Source organism: Dromaius novaehollandiae, chromosome 5 (assembly GCF_036370855.1).
Source record: "Dromaius novaehollandiae isolate bDroNov1 chromosome 5, bDroNov1.hap1, whole genome shotgun sequence".
In the NCBI taxonomy this organism is placed as follows: domain Eukaryota; kingdom Metazoa; phylum Chordata; class Aves; order Casuariiformes; family Dromaiidae; genus Dromaius; species Dromaius novaehollandiae.
In genome coordinates, this window is record NC_088102.1 from 5,298,884 (window position 1) to 5,316,492 (window position 17,609).

Genomic DNA, 17,609 nt, shown 5'->3' on the forward strand with positions numbered 1-17,609 from the left:
AGCAGTGTCTTTCGTGGAAGTCTCAAAGGAGCCACAGAGCTAGATTCGGCTTCGTTAGCTGCTAGATGATTATGGTGTGATTGCATTACCTTTCTCCGTTAGAAAAGCTAATTCTGCTTCTCAGAGAGGTGTGTTTGCCTGCCCAGCACTGTGCTTGACTTTGGATTTGCCCTGGTGCCTCTGGAAGTGGACAAGACTGTCGTGGCCTTCCCCGTGCTCCACATCTCCTCTTGATGTGGTTTACCAGCTTCCACTGGCAGCGATCCTGCCGTGGGCCTTTTCTGGCCTTCCTCTAGGTCTCAGAGGTTGAAGTCCCCCCTCGGTACTTCCACTCTCTTCCTCTTGTGCTTGGCTCGGGTATTGGTTGCCCCTGGGCCGCACAGGTAGGAAGCAGCGCGTGGTGGATTGAACCGGGAGACGCGACTGTCTGCGGCTTTTTGCAGTTGGTGTTTGCAGGCTGGGCTGGGGGTGGTGGGGCTCGTCGGGCACTTCAGCACGTGGTGCTTCATTGCGGTCCACCTTGACCATAGGAGAGGAATTGGAGGCAAAGTATCTAGTACTGGGTTTTTTGGGGTGCAAAATTTTAAGGAGTATGTGGGGGGCCACAATTCCCTAAATTGTGTGGTGTCATATCGATGTGAGCGAGCTCTCCTGCTTGCAGAGGCTGGATTGAAACCCCCGTGCTGGATAGCATCTGATCCTTATCCAGAGGGAGCGGAGAAAGCTCATCCCACTTGATGTGAATATACTACTCCACTTTAATGTGAATATACTAGGTAGCTAACGAGAGACCTGTGCCCTGGATGACTTATTCAGCCTCCGTTACGTTGCAGGAGCTCCACAAGGTGGAACATACTGGCTTTATTTTGATATGAAAACACTTGGCTTCAAGTTGCCCCCAGAATCTCGGCTCCTGCGGGGTCATAACTGGGTAACGCTGGGCGTTCGAGGGTGGACAACGGAGGGGAGCCGTGGTGGCTCAGAGGTGGCATTGGTTTGTGGAGCTTGCAGATCAGGAGCCGGCGTGCTGGGAACACCGATGAGCCGTAGCGCGATTTGGCGTTGGAGCTGCCTGCGGTGGCCGATTGTGTAAGCTGGGTCTCGCTCACGCCGACGGGAGCGAGCCGGCGAAGGTGGTTGTACCAGTCGTCTAGAAACTGGTGTAGCTCGCGCCTGAACCGAGGCCAAGCTCTTCAGGCTCCAACAGGTTGTGGAATTTATTTGTACGACACCAAGGGGGTGTGTGGCAGGGCAGAGACAACCCAGCAGCGGTTCCCAGCCCCGAGGCTCGTGTTCGGCGTTAGATAACGCGGCCCGGGATGGTTACAACCGAGGAGCTGGGCGGAGGGGTGAGGAGAGGGCGAGGGCTGCGTCCGCGCCAAGCGTTGCTTGCTCGGCCGGGGCACGGTTAAGAGATCGTTCTTCAGTACGTCCAGCCTTAACAGAGCAAGACTTGGCCAGGTATTTTGGCACATGCTGGGAGGGATGGTGGGACGTGCCTGTCTGTCCTCACCTGGCTTAGTCCGTGTGTGGGTAGGTCAGCCCAGGGAGCTGCTTTTGCTGCAGCCCACCATGGGTGCTCGGAGAGGTGGGAGCAGCGTGAGCACGTTCTCTGCTCCTGCCCGCCTGTCTCGAGCATTAGACTGGTAAATCTCTTTGGTTTTAAGAGCTGGTTAGTGGTTGTAACACCATTAACTTGTAACTAATTTCCTTTTTTCTTCCCTTTTGCTCTTCAGAAATGCCGTTCTCGTGAGTGTGCAAGAAACCTGCAGAACTGTAATGTCTAACCCTACATGGAGTAACAACTCTTGGAAGGTACCACCCTTTTTTAACTAATACATAACTTTGTTATAGGATGGGTTAATAATGCACCGGTCTCTGCTTCACGTGCAAAGCTTCAAGTTGAAGCGCCATGTCTGATGTAATGCCATGTTTTCTGAAACACGGAGTGACAGCCTTGTGACACTGCCGTTGCTGCTTTCCAGAAAATCTGTGTGCAGCCCAGCATGCGATTGGGGTGCCAAGGGGGCCATCCCTGCTTCTCCGTGAAGGGTCTCTGACGGCAGGTCTGGTGCTTCCTCAGGAACAGATGGTAGTTTCTATTCAGAGAGCTGAACTAAGCTTTCTTCGTCCTTAGTGGCCATCTCTGGAAATGTCCTGCCCTTGTTTTTAGTGGTTCACCATGACTTGTCCATTTGTCTTAAGTTAATGAGCTTTTGGATTGTCTTTCTTGACAAGAAGCTTCTAGGCGTATTTATGAGGAATATCATGATAGGCTGCGGTTACACTTCAAAGTTTAGATTGAAATATGCCTTAACCGTTTGTGCTGGGTTAACCAGCTTTCGGGTGTTGGCTTGCTCTGCTGCCTGATCCTGCAGTGATGCCATAATACTGAATTTTGGACTGCCCTGTGCATTGCTATGGCAACAGACTGATGTCACAGACTCAAGGACATGACTTCCGTGTACGATCATGCGGAGGCACGATCAGGTTCCTGAAGGAGAAAGCTGACTAATGCACGTCGCAAAAGCGAGCGAGGGAAACGCGGGTTACAGCTGACCAAGCAAGGTGCTTCAGTAGGACAGTTGCCCTCTCAGAGAGGCAGAGGTGGATCTGCTCACGGCTTTAAGGCAGGACCCTTCTGCGAGCTGAGCTTCCCCTTACAGTGGATAAGCAGACATCTTGCAGGTATCCTGTATCTTTTAAACAGGTGGTGTTCTGGGGTGGGGAAACTCCCTCTTCGGCTTCAGACCTTTGAAACGTTGCTTCTTTGTTGTTATTATTTTAAGAACTCAGTAGTCCTGTGTGCATACTGAGAGCCCTTCTACTGGCTTAATGTTGTTCAAACCATTTAATTGGTTTTCCAAAGCTTTTATTTTATCCATAACATTGGAAGGTGAAAGGGGAGCTCTGCATCTGCATTATGGTCACATTTTCCTATATCCTATTAGCAGATTCCAAGATTGTTTAATGTGCTCTCCACCCATTTCGTTTGGCTGCAACCTTTGCTCCCACGAAAACAAGGCTGATTGTTCTGAATTGTTGTGTGTATGTGCTTTGGCACGGCATGAAGGTACCTATAATAACACAACCATTGTCAGGAGAAAAAAAAAAAAGGCCGTTTGCAGCAATAACTACAAATAAAAGGGTGCAGTACTGGGGCAAGACAGATAGTGGTAGTTTTCCCACCCATCACGTACAACAGATTCTCCACGTGGTCACCCCTCAGCGTGACCTGCATGACGGTGATACGGGCTTTAGTGTAGCTTGTGAATATTGGGAGTCAGGGACTGAAGCATTTGCATGTTGTCCCAAGTTTCTCCTTCCTGGACACGGTTCCATCGCCCATATCTAGGGATGGGGAGGCTGAATGACTTCTGGACAATGCAGGGTTTTCTTTGCCTGCTGTGAGCAGTTTAACAAGTGCACGCGCTAAATGAAGCGTTGCCACTTCCAGTTAGCAGCTGGCGCACCCTTAAAAGAAAAAAAAGGTGCCTTTAGGTTTACCAGTGGGGTTTTGAGGGGTGACATTGTGCTGTGTGTTTGAGCGGACGGTTGGCTGCACCGAGGCTGAATGTTAACTTGAAATGCAGAGGGATTCAGCAACCAACCAAAGCTCCTTCGTGCTGAAGTAATTGTCGCTCATCTCCGCGCGCTGTGGCATAAAGCCTGCTGAAGTGCAAGGTTTGAAGCAACGCAATTGTTTTATAATGGTTAGCGTCCCAGGAATTGAGGATATTTAACAAAAGCTGGCGCTTCTCACGGAAGTTTGGTTGCCTCCCCGGACAGGAAGCCGTAGACGATTAAAAAAGAGGCAGGGAGGGAGGCTAGTGACCCTCCCACTAAATCAGGAGGCTTGAATTCGGTGCCGGGTCTGAAGCTGAAAGGGCTCTGCAAGATTTAGTGATGCCCTCTGCTCTGCAGCGAGCAGCCAAGATAGCGGGGAAGGCCTGTCAAGAAGTCGGCCTCGCTGAAAGGAGCGGCTTTGGGATACGCTGAAGGGAGCCCGGAGAACCTAGGAGAAGCAGCAGATGGTTTTGGAGGGGGGAAAACTTTGCTCTCGGTGTAGTTTGCTCTTGCAGTGGAGGGAACTGGGTACCAAGCAAGAGTCGGCACACCCGGCATTCAGCACAGGCGTCCTGGGAAGCCGCTTTCGGTACTGCGATGTGTTTCTCCATGACAGATCCCTTGTTTGGTGACATCTCACTGAGGCAGAAGTGAATAATATCTTTGTGCAAACTCGCAGGTGCTTATGTGTGTAAAAAAATTTAGAAGTATTTGATGCTCCCCTTAAGAGCAATTAAAAAAAGGCGATCTTAATGGCTGTATAAAGTGATACTCGGAGAGGGATGCCGTTCTCCGAGGAGGGAACGACGGCAGAAAACGCGTAAGGAAGAGGGAGAGGTTGTTTGCGGGGTGTGTTTATGAATTGCGATGACTGGAAGCCGGATAATACCGATCATGTGTATCGAAGTAGGGAGGGCAGTGACATTTCAGGTTGTTGAAACTTGCATCCCAAAAAACCCCCTGCTTTGCTCTTACTAATAATAGGTTAATCCACTGTAATTGACTGTGAAAAAACCTGGGGGAATTTTTCCCTCGTTATGATGCACAGCCTCTTTGCTGTCTATTTGGCAACTGCACCTTTAGATGATTAAGATCTGGCTTATTTATTTTTTTTAACCCACTATTCTTCTTTCCTCTGTTTATTTTTTTGCATCTCGCTGCTTCTCGGAGGGCAGTCGATTGCTCTTCCGGCTAATGTGCAAAAACCGAGATAATGTAAGGTTAGGAAATGGAAACTGCAGATGGGTGTCTCTACTTTAAAAAAAAAAAAACAAACAAAAAAAACAACTACAAAACTAGGTGAATACATGAGGCTTTTTACAAAACTAGGTGAATACATGAGGCTTTTTAACATGCGTTGCTGCTACATTTCTAAAAATAATTTGGTTTTCCATACAGGACTGGGAAAAAGCGAGACTTCAAAGTGCACTTTGGCTTTCTAAGATACCGTGTCGCTTGCACCTCCAAAATTCATGCTCACACCGCGGTGGTCGCCTATCTTTTAGGAAGCAGTTGTAATTACCCCCAAATTGCAGGAGTTGCTGGGCACGGGGATCGCTCTGGTCTCAGCGCATAGTTTCGTCGCTCTGTAGTGCTTTGAGAGGCTGCGGGGTGGGAGGTGGCTGCAGCGAGTTTCCAGATTCCTAACAGTGTGAGGGACTGTTTTTAATAGTGATGATAAAAACAGTTATTCCCAGTTGGAGGTTAGTCAGTAGTACAATTATCAGAGCTATGAGGCAGTGCAGAGATGGCTCCGAGTGGAAAAACGAAGGCCTGCAACTTGTTTTCTTGGGGGAGCTGTTCGAAACCGTTTCCTGCGAGCGTGCAGAATATTAGCAAGCGATGTTAAATGGCGAGAGATGAGGCCGGTGCGGCTTGATTATCACTTTAGTAATTTAGCTTTCGGGCTGGCAAATTTGAGCTGGCTTTCGGGAAGGGGCTTTAGTAGCAATCTGTTGTCAAAAGCTGGGATGCCGAGCAGGGACGGCGGAGGTGGCGGGTTGAGCTTGGTCCTCCCCGTACGGCGTGCTCACGCTGCCTGCGCCGCGGGGAAAGCTACGCGTGCAGAGTATTTTCACGGTAAAGTAACAATCCCTAGCTCGAAATCTAGTTCATTTAAACCATCCTTCTTAAAAAGTAGTTTGGGGTACTCTGTGCTCTGCTTAGTTTCCTGCTACTTGGGGCTTTTTTTCATTTGTGTTTTTACTGCTTTGTTGCAGAGGAGGAAACCCTGAAAAAAGGATATTAATTGTATTGGGGGTGGGATACTGAATTAGATAATAAAATGTATGCTTTTCCTTAACTGTCTTGCTTATAAAGCTGTTTTTCCATTGCTAAGTCTAAAAAGCTGTGTGAAAGAAAAACAGATCTGATTTTTTTTTCAGACAGGCTTTTTTCTAAAAGTCGATGCTTCTAAAATGGTCCTGACCTATTAAGAATTACAACAGAAGGATTTTTGGTGTATTCTCGTAGGGGTGCATGTTACTAAAATTTGGAGATTAAATGGGGAATGGGAAAGATTTTGAGCAAAATACACAGTGAACCAAGTCCTTGAGCATGCAGAGTCAGACCTTACTCAAATTTAAACGCTGCTTTTTCAGCCTTTGCTTTTTTCTTTGAAGAATGAGTTACGGCAAAATTTGTGCTATGGTTTGAACTTCTGAAACTTTAACTGTGTTAGTTGCTAGGCATATCTTTAACTACAAAGCTCTAAAAATACTAGACTGCTTTGTTTCAAGCAACTTTTAGAATTATTAATGGAAAAATATCTTTAGATCTTTCTCTGGCTACATTTTGAAAGATCCACAGGTTCAAAGTTAGCTTAGATTTTACAACGATCTTTTGAAACACTCGTGCAAAAAGATGCTGCATTTAATGTCGGTCTCTGCTGCCGTTTACCAGCCAGAAACCCAACCTTATCTGCGGCTGAGTTTGTTCAGCAGAAGATGTTCTGTGCGTGGTGTTCTTAAAAAAAAAAAAAAAAAAAAAAAAAAAAAAAAAAGTATAAAAACAAGCAGATACTTGGGCTGGGAAAGGTTTTAGCAGATGCTATCGCCTGCCTTCCATCTCCATCTGAAGCAGTTTAGCCTTAAGATGTCACTGGTTGTCCGCCTGCGCTCTTGAGTATCCCAGAGCCTTTGCCGACCTCCCGAACCGTCTTGGTGCTTCGCAAGCTGCAGGGCGGCTTAGCGGCTGGGAACAGCAATGCGGAGGTATTTTCACTACAGATCTGTGGTTTCTCAGGTTACTCTGAGTTGAGGCAGTCTGAATTCGTAAGTGAAACCCAGTATGAAGGTTTTGGGGAGAGGTGGGGCAGGATTAACTATAAAAAACACTGTGAAACCTTTCTTTCCGAAGTTTGGGCTGTCTGCTGTTTCTGACCTGTTGCTTGCATGTGGATGCAGGCGTTGAATGCGGTATCGCAGGTCGCTGCTGATGCGTAGCCCAGGCTTCGTCCGTCATTAACGTTGCTTTTGTACAGCCCTTCTACGTTTTCCGGCGTATGTTTTGCATCACGTGACCGGCTGTACTTCTGAACCCATTTACATATCAGTAAAGCGTTTTCGTTCCTGTTTAATGGCTGCGTAGACCGTGCTGGAACGTGACACTAAAGAATTCCCTTTTTGCCTAGGTAGGCAGTAGCCTCTTCTCTGTATTTTAATAAGATAGCAATGGGAAGAACAGTGAATCCAAAACTATATATATATATAGTATCCAAACCATATATATATATATATATATATGTATGTATGTATGTATTTTTAAAAAGATGTTCATAATGAATCTCTTCTGTTTGAGGAGCTAATGGGCTGCTTCCTTTACAATTAGCCAGATTTTTTTTGTTATCCTCAGCAGGAGTAGTCATGCCTTGCTTTGCAAAACATTATAGGCAAAATAATCAGACCTCCCTATTACGTGTAATCTGTCCCAAAGTTGGGTATATGTAGTATAACAGTCTCCCTAAGTTTGTAGAGTGTAAACTTTTTGCAAGCTGCTGACATGTGAGTTTGCAATTTCGGAGTTGGGCTGTTGCACATTATTCTTGCAAGATGAAAGACAGTTTTTTATTATGAAAGCATGAAGTTGGGGAATTGGCAGTCGTGTATCTTAAGCAAGACTTTGAAAAGATTTAAGATTTCTTGACAAATCATGGGAAATATTGGTGCAAAGTATTGTGAAAGACATTAGTATGTGAAAACAGGGTGGATCAGGTGTACAATAGAAAAATCTGGGCATGTTGAATTACAGAAATACGGTTAACTTTTGGCACGGTTACTTTTAAAAGCTTTTTGCCTGACTACTGTTATCTTTTAATCCAGTGTTTGTGTTGCTTAGCAAAGCTTCCAACTGTTCAATTTGGTTTTGGAGACCCTTAGGAAAAATTGGATGCCTTTGAGATGTGTGGTGAAGGTTGTAGCCTCCCAACTCTGCGATGCGTCCTCCCTAAGGCTGGGCTTGCATAAAGCACCTACGGCCGTATTTAATTCACTGAATTAAATATCCAAGGTGGTGATCTAGCGTTGGGCACTGAATTTACCTGCTGTGGCGCTTTCCTTATTAACAAAGTCCTAAAAAAAGGAAGAAGGAACTGGATCGATAGGATTAGAAATTAGCTGCGGATTTGGTGTTCTACTGGAGAAGCAGTTTGACACCCATAGGAAAGATGTATAGGAGCAATTATCCTTATGTGCTGTGTGCTGCGGTGCAGGGAGACTTCTCGCTTATATAGTGCTAAGTGTGAGATTTTTGGTGGGTAGGTGTGCCGTGCTGCTGGATCCCTCGCGAGCTCTTGCTGGCTGACTAGTGAGCAGTTCCCGTCAGCAGACCGTGCGATGGTCAGTTTATTAGCTGCAGCAGCAAAAGCGACTCTCCCAGTGCATGCCAAAATGAGTCAAGTGGACCTCTCCAGCCAGGAGCCCTAGCATCCAAAAGCAAAACGGGGTGATGAAATGACTGTTGACAATCTTAATCTGCCACGTCATTGTGCCGGTAACGAGAATCTCCTTGAGCAAGCTAACGTTGCGTTCTCGAGAAAGATAGGGTTCCTGCTGTTTCTGATTTCTAACTGGCCGCGTTTCTCTGAAGTGGGGTGGGTTGGCTCCCTGTCGGTATGCAGGTTGATCTCGTTTTCATCCAGACTGTCTGGATTTGTGCATCTCTGGTGCTTGTCCTAAAACTCCAGTTTAATGTCGCTTGCGCATCCTGCTGCGGCTTCTGACGTTCTTTGCACGTACAGGAGCAACCCAGTGAGACTTGGGCCTTATAAAACGAGGGCACAAAGTCTCCAGAGCTCCCGGAGTACTTGTCTACTATTTTTGGAGCTGATTCTATTGCTCCTATAATAGGAAGGTTTCTGGAAGCTTTCTCTTTCCCCTCGCCCGGAGAAAGTAGCCTTGCAGCTGAGCTTTCGTCAGTGCAGAATCTGCCTAGCAAAACCAATCGAGTTTTAGGTGCTAAATAATTCAGACGTGGCTCATCGATCATGTGGCCTTAAATGCAAAGCGTTGCAGTGAGTGTCTTTACCCATACCTAGAAAGCCAAGAAAGCAGCAGCTGTAGCCCGGCCGGGTGGTGTTGAGCCACCTCCGATTTATCATCCTGGGCACGCGATAGCTCACGCAGTGACAGCGAGCGCCAAAGTAGGTGGTAGCTTTCTAGAAAGTGAAGTAATGTGTGGTCCGTGCACGTTTGTCACCAGCGCTGCAGCAGCGTTGGCAAATATCCGACGTGCTGTTTTTGTTCCCCGCTTGGATAAAGCAGAACAAATCGACTGAGCCAGTTCTTTGCTGCTTCGCAGTTGAGCAACAGATGATGTCCTTAACCAAATTGCGCAAGACAGCTGAAACCTTTCAGGAATTGTTGAACAAAGGAAACATTTTGTGATTAATTCCCGCATTAAAAGACAGGGTTAACAAGGTGCAGCAGAGCTTATCTTTTCTTTTTCCCTTTTGAGATTTCTTTTTCTTTTTCTTTTTCTTTTTTTTTTTTTTTTGAAGGGGAGAGGACTTCTTAAATCATTCCAATACTAACCACACCTAAAGGAGAAAAGACATGAGAGCTACAAATTTGAAGCCTTTTGTTCTTTATTGACATGATCTTGGAAGGGAAAACAGCTTCTCCCTGTAGTGCTTCATTAGAATAAGTGTTTCATAAGCAAGCAGCGCTGTTTGATGGCAGTGAGCAGTCAAACGTCATCTGCGAACCCCACGTGCTCGTTCCCCTCTTCCGAAATGCCACGTCTTGTGTGCTCAGAAGCGTTTGTTTTCCATCGCCTTGGAAGAATCTGAAAAATGCTTTGTGGCAGATGTCTTTCCTGGCATGACTAAAGGTGGGGGGTCAGGACGGTAGGAGCTGATCTGAGCTGGAGCTGCAGCAGGCCTTGTCTGCTACGCGTTGTGCCGTGCTGGTGTCTGCCAGGTCCTGTGGTGGACGGGGTCAGGGATCCCTCCTCTTCTGGACTGGGCTTCTCCCAGTTCAGCTCCTTGAACTGGTTCAGATGAGAAGATCAGACTAGTACGGGTGCTGATACAAGGGATAGAGCGAGAGCGCGTTGGACGGCAGAGGGGGGTGAGACCTCACCACCGTACGAGTTACAACTACTGACCCAGCTGTGGGGCCGCACGGTGATTCTGGACCCACGCACCCTCCATGCTGCCATGGATCTCCAAGCTCGAATTTACGTAGAGATCTCCAGTGTCTTCCCGACTTTCGAGTAAGTAGTTACTTAACTGCTGTATTGTCTGGGGAGTGGGACACAGATGACACTCAAGGGAGCTTCGAGGAGGACTGGAGTGAATTTGATTGGGAAGCGAGCTGGAGGAGACAGTGCCAAGGTCAGCTGCATGCCGCGTAGTCTGCTTGGATTCCCAACAACAAGAAGACCCAATGGCAGCAGGTTTTATGGCATCCACAGGCACGGGAAGCTGTGTCTTCTTATTTCAGTTGGAGCCCATGTGGCAGCAATCATTATCGCATTAGATAACGCAAGATCTGCACAAAGTTAGACCTGCTGAACGTGAGGGAGGAGGCTCATCAGAGAGGACCACATGGTGTTCGGCAAGGACTAGCGTTCTTCCATGGCAACCGTGTTTAGGGTGGCTCCTTTCAACTTTCCGGTTAGAAGTTAAAAAGCAGCTCTGCAAAGCTCAACGTGACTTAAAGACTCTAACCTGATTGCAGGTATTAATCTGTACATCTCTTCGTGGTTAGAAGGTGGATACAGTTTCTCTACGAGATACCTAGTTTCATGTGACAGTTTGTTACCCTCTGCAGGTGGATGGAAATCTACAGGTAAACTCACTCTAAAACTCTTTGTAAGACAGTTTTAGTTAAAACATGCTTGTTTTCTCTTATTTTGCTTCTGTAGCTGATGAACCGAGTGTGGAAAAGTAGTTCTTCACAGTGTTTAAAACGTAGCTATTAGCCTTTCTCTTAACTGTTTTTTGTGTGGTTTTCCTCCAAGTTTCCTTGCTCTTTTCGGGTCCTTGCTGTGGCGTGTTTTTGTTTTTGAGCTTGGAATGAGCCAGTCTATGAAAGGAACTGCTTGAATAAGGTGAAAGGCAAAAATCGTTCCTTCTGCACCTGCTGGAAGAGCCCTTTGGCTGAGCCCTCGTTCAGGCGCGTAGCTCCTGGCTGCCGCTGGCTCTGTGGCTTAACTTGTCTCGGGCTTTGACAGCGGACACGTACTGCTCGGATACTTAGGCTAGGTTTAAACAGGTGGTAAAATTAAGAGCTGCAATGCATTGCAGTAACCTCAGGTTGAGTCTCCTTTAAAAACAAAATGTGATTTGAAAAAAAATGTTTTAAGAAAAATAAATACAAATTTAAGTCCATGTTGCAAAAACTCAAATCCTCGCTATGTTTGACGAGAACGCAAAGCAGTCGAGCTGCTAGGGCTGCGGCAGCCTGTTTGGTGCGCGCGCACGATCCTGTCCAGAGCTGCATCTTTCTATAGGTCTCTAACTAAGAGATGGAGTGCGGGGACCAGCTGTATGATCTCACGTCTAATCCGGTCTGGCAGCTTCTGGGGCTTGCTAGTTATCGTGAAACCTGAGTGCCGAGCCTAGACAAAGTGGGCAGTGGCTTTCTGCTAAAGCCTGCCTCCCTTGGGAGAGCCTAATGCCTTGATAAGGGCTCCAGGTGGGGTATTGGGGGAGGTGGGGAGGCCTTAAGGGATGGCTAGGCTGGAAAACGGCAGAATTGCCTGTCTGGTGGAACATGCTTTCGGAGTGGGGGATAATGTAACAACCCAAAGTGGAGCTGAGCGGGGAGAAGGGATGTGCAACTGTATTCTTGCAAGAAAACAAACTAACCCATAGCGATCTCTATTGTAAGGCCTCAGCACTGGTTGCTGTTTGAAAGATTAAATATCCATCGTAGTGAATGTTTTTTGGTATCAAGTCTTCTGTCTGAGTTCCCTTTTGAAATACTTGCTGTTGCTCTCTTCTGCGTCCTGAGCATGTCAATGGTCTTTGCCCGGCTGACACAGTGCTGTGGCCGTGCGGAGCCGGGGAGCACCCTAAAGCGAGCCCGTGGGTCGGGTGCGTGATTGTAGGGGGACCCTTTGGGTTTGGACACTCTTGGTTTAGACCCTTGCGCCTGATTTGTTAATATTTGGCACTAAAGGCAGTAACTCGGAATGAAAACGCAACCGGCAGAGGCTATATTGCTTTTGCTAACAGTGCGATTTCTGTTCAGAACCAGACCCTAGGCTGCTGCCTCCTTGCTAAAAAAGCAAGTTTTCTGCCAGGATGGGCCCATCCTTTGAGCTCTTTTGCTTATAAGTTAATGCTGCTGCTGGTTAAAGCATACGTGTTCATTGCAAAAAAAAAAAGCTTTAGCTACCACCACACCTAAAACTGTCACAGGCCATAGTGCATCGCTCCATAGGTGAGGAGACCTTCCCCCACCTCCTGTGTGAGCTAATATAGTTGTTTTCCTAAACTGCAGCAGCAGCTCGGAAGTGACAGTAAGATGGGCAGTTTTGCAGGACCGTCCAGGGAGCTGCTGTCCGTTTCTTAGCAAACATGATGCTTCACGCTGCCAACATCTGACTCCTTCCCACATCTTGTGCATAGAGGCATATGCTTGGGTGTGGTTGCAAAAAAGAAAAACAACAAGACCGGCCTTTTGGTTTCCTCTTCTGTTTTGTTTATTTGTGCATCCGTGTTTCAGTTTTCAAGCTGCGCTCGGCTCTGCACAGCTAACCCGTCAGCCGATGTGCCTTCCGATAAGGAACGACCCCGGTTACGGAGTACGCAGTGGTTGTAAAAAGGCAGTGAGTACCTCTGTGCTAGCTTAGGTGCTGAGGTCTGGGCTCACAAGCACAGCGTTTTACTACTTGCCCAGTAGGAATTTGCCAGCAGCTTGCTGACATTAATAGGCTATTTCGGCTCTTTTCTGTGGACCGGCAGCGAGAGGAGGGGAAGCAGCATGCTTTGCACGGAGCTGTGTTGTGATCTGGGCTGCAGCGCCCGTGTGCACTTGCCTGTGTCTGCTCTGTCACCTTCCGCTTTCTTCTAGTAGGTGTCGGTCCCCTCGCGAACGTGTGACCTGCTGTGATGTGACAGCGCGGCCGCCTCTGCAGGGACTGGGGTTACACCTGCCCCAGCCCGAACAAATTTTTCTGGTGGCTTTGCTTCTCGAGCTAACTTTTTCCTGCAAATGAGATTTTTTTATTTCAATTTTTTATTCTTTTTTTGATTTCAAATTATTGTTTTCCATTATGCTCTGCGAAGGAGTAGGACTAGGGCAAAGCATCTACTGTTGCTCACCAGCAGTATATATTGACTTTTTTTGCAGTGCATTTCTCTTGCAGTGTACTTACTGCACATTGCATAGGGAACCGTTCGTGTGTGCAAAAAGGGGAAGAGTTTTAGCTAGTGAAAAAGTGACTGGTCTTCTTAAAAATGGTGTGGTTGCATTTATTTGGGTGTGGATATAATCGTGTTTCTGTGATACAGTTCCTGCTGAGTCTGAAACGCTGGTGTCAGTACAGCCAGAAGCCAGACAAAAGCTTGGATAAAAGTCAGAGTTTCAGTGCCTCTTGCTGATGGTTCATGGGAAAGTAATGATTTTGTGTTTAACTTTTAATTTTCATAAACCACTAGGCACATGCTTTCCCCGTGCATTTGTGCATGTATATTTTGCGTCATGCTTGTGGATGTATATTTTACAGCGCCCAAAACTAAAGGGATTTTGATTATGTTGCTGATTTTGTTGCCTCTGTTTCAGCCTTGCAGGTGGTCTTGTTAGAGGCTGTGCTTAGTGTAATGAAGATGATGTTTAACTAGAAAGCTCTGGTTGCTGCTGCTGAGGGCAATGTCAGGCCTGGCTTTTGTGACTTAGTGGAATAGAGGGCACGCTATGGTCCTCCAGCTTTACCAGCGTAATGCCTCGGTCTTCTCGGTCCAACACGTTTCTATGTTGTGTAGAGTTCAGCACATATTTCATGAAGATTGGAATGTGTTTATATAATATTTTATATATTATTTTAGGCTCCCGCTTACTCAAACGTAGGCAAACGGTTAACCTCTCCTTCCCCACCACTCGAGGAGCTGCGAAGTGGCTATAGCTGACCCACCAAGTCAGCTGGATCTAAACCACCTTCTGCTTCTCTGCCTGGAAAGTCATCCCAAAATCCGTTTCTCGGGAGCGTGGCTGCCAGGCTGGAGTGGACTTCCCAGGCTAGGAGAAGCGCTTAGTGGCAGTGTTGAGTTGTACACCACGATGATGATGGGACCACTGTAGGGACAGGGCAGTGGCCCGAGCACTGGGCAAAGCTGCCGAGAAGGGCGGAGCAACCTGCTACACTAAATCACCGATACCGCAGGGTCACGGCTCTGCAGTTAGCGTGGTCGAATGGCATCCCTGCGTTACGCACGGCCCTCTCCGGGGGAAGCAGACTATCTTTAAGGCTATCTGAGCTGGACCATTTGAGTGTTTCCAGGGCTCTTTCGCCATGTCGCTTTTCCCTCTTACGTCCCAGCTCGAAGGCTGCTGGTCCCTCACCGTCGAAGCGCGTGGATTTGGCGGCGATAGCCTCTCCCCCAAGGCCGAGGCGTCGAAGGCAGCCCCCGCGCGCGCGGCAGAGATACGGCGGGACGGCCTTGTCCCGGTGGCTCCGCCGCCTTATCCGCGCGTGACGCAGAGGCAGGGCAGCCCTCGCCGGCTGCCCCGCTCGCTTCGCGTCCCTCCCTTGAGCCCGTGCGCCGCTCTGATTAGCGCGCGAACGTAACTCCCGGGCGGCGTCACGGCTTGTGTGCGTGCGTATGTTTTTATATATATATATTCCCCTCTTTGTGCTTCTGGAAGGAGACCTGTGCCTCAGTCACTGCTGCTGTCTCACGCGATGCCCTTGTTTCCCTCTCGTCTCTTCAGTTCCTAGGCGGCAGAGCCCCGGCGGCGCTCCGGGGCACGGCGAGCCGATGAGGGCGCCTCGGGCCCGCGGCGGCATGGACCGGCAGTGACGGCGTGCCTTAGCGGGAGCGCTGGTGACGATGAGGAGTTCCTGCAGAGCTGGCCTCCACAGGGAACCGCTCGGCGCCACGGCTTCGCCCTTCCTCCAAGTCAAACGGTACGAGCCGACCGGCCGGGCCGTCGCTGGTTAAACACCCAGGGCCGAGCGGGCCTTCGCCTTGCTTTGCTGCTCTCCGGTGTGCCGCTCGCGTATTTGGACCGAAGTCTTGCTTTGGGCTAGTCTTTGTTTCTAAGTGAAATGTTGTAATGCCTCAAGGGCAGAAATGTGCTTTGACATTTTTATTTGATAACGACAACTACAGATCCGCTGCAGCTGGTACAGTACTTGGAGAAACCTTTGATTTTTTTTTTTTTTAATTCTTTTTTTTTTTCTTTTTAGCAACAGCTGTAAATTAATTTGGGAATATGGCTTTGAAGTAAAACTGAGCTGGAGAATGGCTTGCCATAGTAGGCTTTAACACAGGCAGTCAGCTTAAAGCAAGTGAAGTACTGGCAATCATTGTAGCGGTCTGCCTCACTGCGGAGTTAAGTAATTAGATTAGTTTAAGCTTATATTCTGTATTGCTTGCTCTCCTGCGCCGCCTCTTAATAAGAAATGCACGATTGCTTTCGAGCACTTGTGCTTATGTGACAATTAAGTGAACGCCTCTCACTGCATCTCGTTATAGGAACACCGCGCAGAACAACTTGTCCTTATGCAAATGCGGGAACACGCCAGTTTGAGTTCAAGCTACTCAAAAAAAAAAAAAAAAAAAAAAAGGATTTTTTTTTTCCTTTTTCTGAAATTAAGGCTCTTAAGCTTCCTCAATCTGGAGGATGAGAGCCAACTTTCTGGTTTCCCAAAGCTGTGTGGGTTTAAAGCAGATGTTAACCTTTGCTCCCTGTGGTTGGGTAGACAGCGCGCACTCGCGGCGTTGGTCTCATAGTAATTTAGCGCTGGAAGAGACTTACTGGGTCACCCAGCCCCTTGCTTTCCCAGGCAGTATCTCACATAATCCAGTTTTGTAAACTTAGGAGTCTAGCCTAAAAACAACTACATTTTGCTCCCTCCTCCCCTAGATCAAGCCGTTGCTGAATGTGGCAGATCTAACTGTACGGTTAGAAACTTCTTCGGATTCCTAGGCTGAGTGCTGGGGCCAGCCTGTGTTCCTTGGAGCCCATGCTTATGTTGCTGTTTTTTGTTAGGGAGTGCTTTGTCTCTGTGGTTTACCCTTTCGCTGTACTCTGCAAACAGCAGTTGTATTCCCTCCGCCACGGTTTTGCTGCGCTAAACAGCCCCAGCGTTTTCTAGTAGCGTCGTAAATACTGACTGTCGTCGTCGTTCTCGACCTGGGCGCATCTCCTCCAAGCCGCGGCCAGAAGCGCGTGCCGAGTGCCGGGGAGATCTTGCAGGAGGGGCTTGCTGCGGTGCCGGAGGTGTGTTATCGTGGGATTGCCTCCGTTTGCCTCTGCGTCGCGGAGATGGTGGGAGCTAATCCGCCCTTCTTAGGTGCCTCCAAAACTTCTCGGTATCCAGCCTCACCATCGGCACTTTAGAATGCTGTCCCGTTTATGTTACTTGGTGTTTTGTTCCTCCTCTGCATTGGTAATGCCTTTCCTTCCTACCAGTGCACCTGCGGTATTTGTGCTGCGGTTGTTCTTAACTCCTGAAGTCCATGCGGGTGAGATGTTGTATGTGTCCTTTGTCTAGAAAGATTATTTTCTTTGAGAGCCCTCAGGTTAGTCCAGCATATCGAACTCTTTCCTCTCCCCTCTTCTCTCTGTGTCTTTGTCATCCTCTCTGCTTGCAAAATGCCTTTTACGTTCAAGTCAGGCTAGCAGGCCTGTCAAGGCCGAGAGCTCTCTCTCTTCTTTTTCTCCCTTGCAGTGTCACCTGCAATATGTGCAACACGTTTGCCTAACCCATTAAAATATGGTTGCCTCTCAAGAGGTTAAAAATTCCTGCTGCTTGGCCTGTAATTTGTGAATCTTAACTATTTTGGATGCTGAAATTGAAATGAGCCACTCCTTCCAATTTTCATGAAGCTTCTTGAGGTCCCTCTGCTTCTCTTGGTTGCTTCCCCATTCTTGTTCAAATTAAACCCTGGCCTTTTGCCCTCCTGCTCAACCTTATCACCCCTCTTCAAAACCAAAGCAAACTCAAAAATTGACTATTTGGGGGTCTACCTAGAGTGGTCCTATCTCTGCCCCGACCTTGCTTACAGCTCCATTTGTCCCATCCTTTCTCACAAACTGACTTTTACTGTTTCTTTATTTTTAATATCTTTATAGGCACTAACACTTCACCAGTTCTCACACTTATTCCTAGGCTTTTTGATCTCTAAGATAAAACTTTCCAGGTGATTTGAAACCTGTGCGTGCTTCCTAAACCCTTTGCAAGGTAGTGGCATGTTCAGTGGGAATTTCTTCTGCTCTGCTTCGGGATGTGTTCTGCGTAATGGAAATGCCTTTTGACTCCCGGAGGAGGCCTCCTGGGTCGAGTTGTCTGCAGTGAAATCCTCTATACCTCAGTCCAGCTGACTTTGTGAACCGGTTCCCTTAGGTCTTGAGTTTTGAAAGAACAAA

General features: G+C 47.8%; 1 protein-coding gene across 5 annotated transcripts in view; it reads left to right on the forward strand.

The window, feature by feature from the left end:
* Positions 1-17,609, forward strand: part of FBXO34 (F-box protein 34) — a 36,819-nt gene that overhangs the window by 10,134 nt on the left and 9,076 nt on the right. The window contains exons 1-3 of one of the 5 annotated variants that reach the window (XM_064511866.1): positions 1,442-1,461; positions 1,737-1,815; positions 14,946-15,141. In XM_064511866.1, the coding sequence (XP_064367936.1) occupies positions 15,065-15,141 (77 nt within the window). In that variant the 5' untranslated portion in view covers positions 1,442-1,461; positions 1,737-1,815; positions 14,946-15,064. Of the gene's footprint in view, positions 1-1,436; positions 1,462-1,736; positions 1,816-14,945; positions 15,142-17,609 lie in introns of those variants that run through there. The other 4 variants (XM_064511865.1, XM_064511869.1, XM_064511868.1 and 1 more) reach the window with 4 other exon arrangements.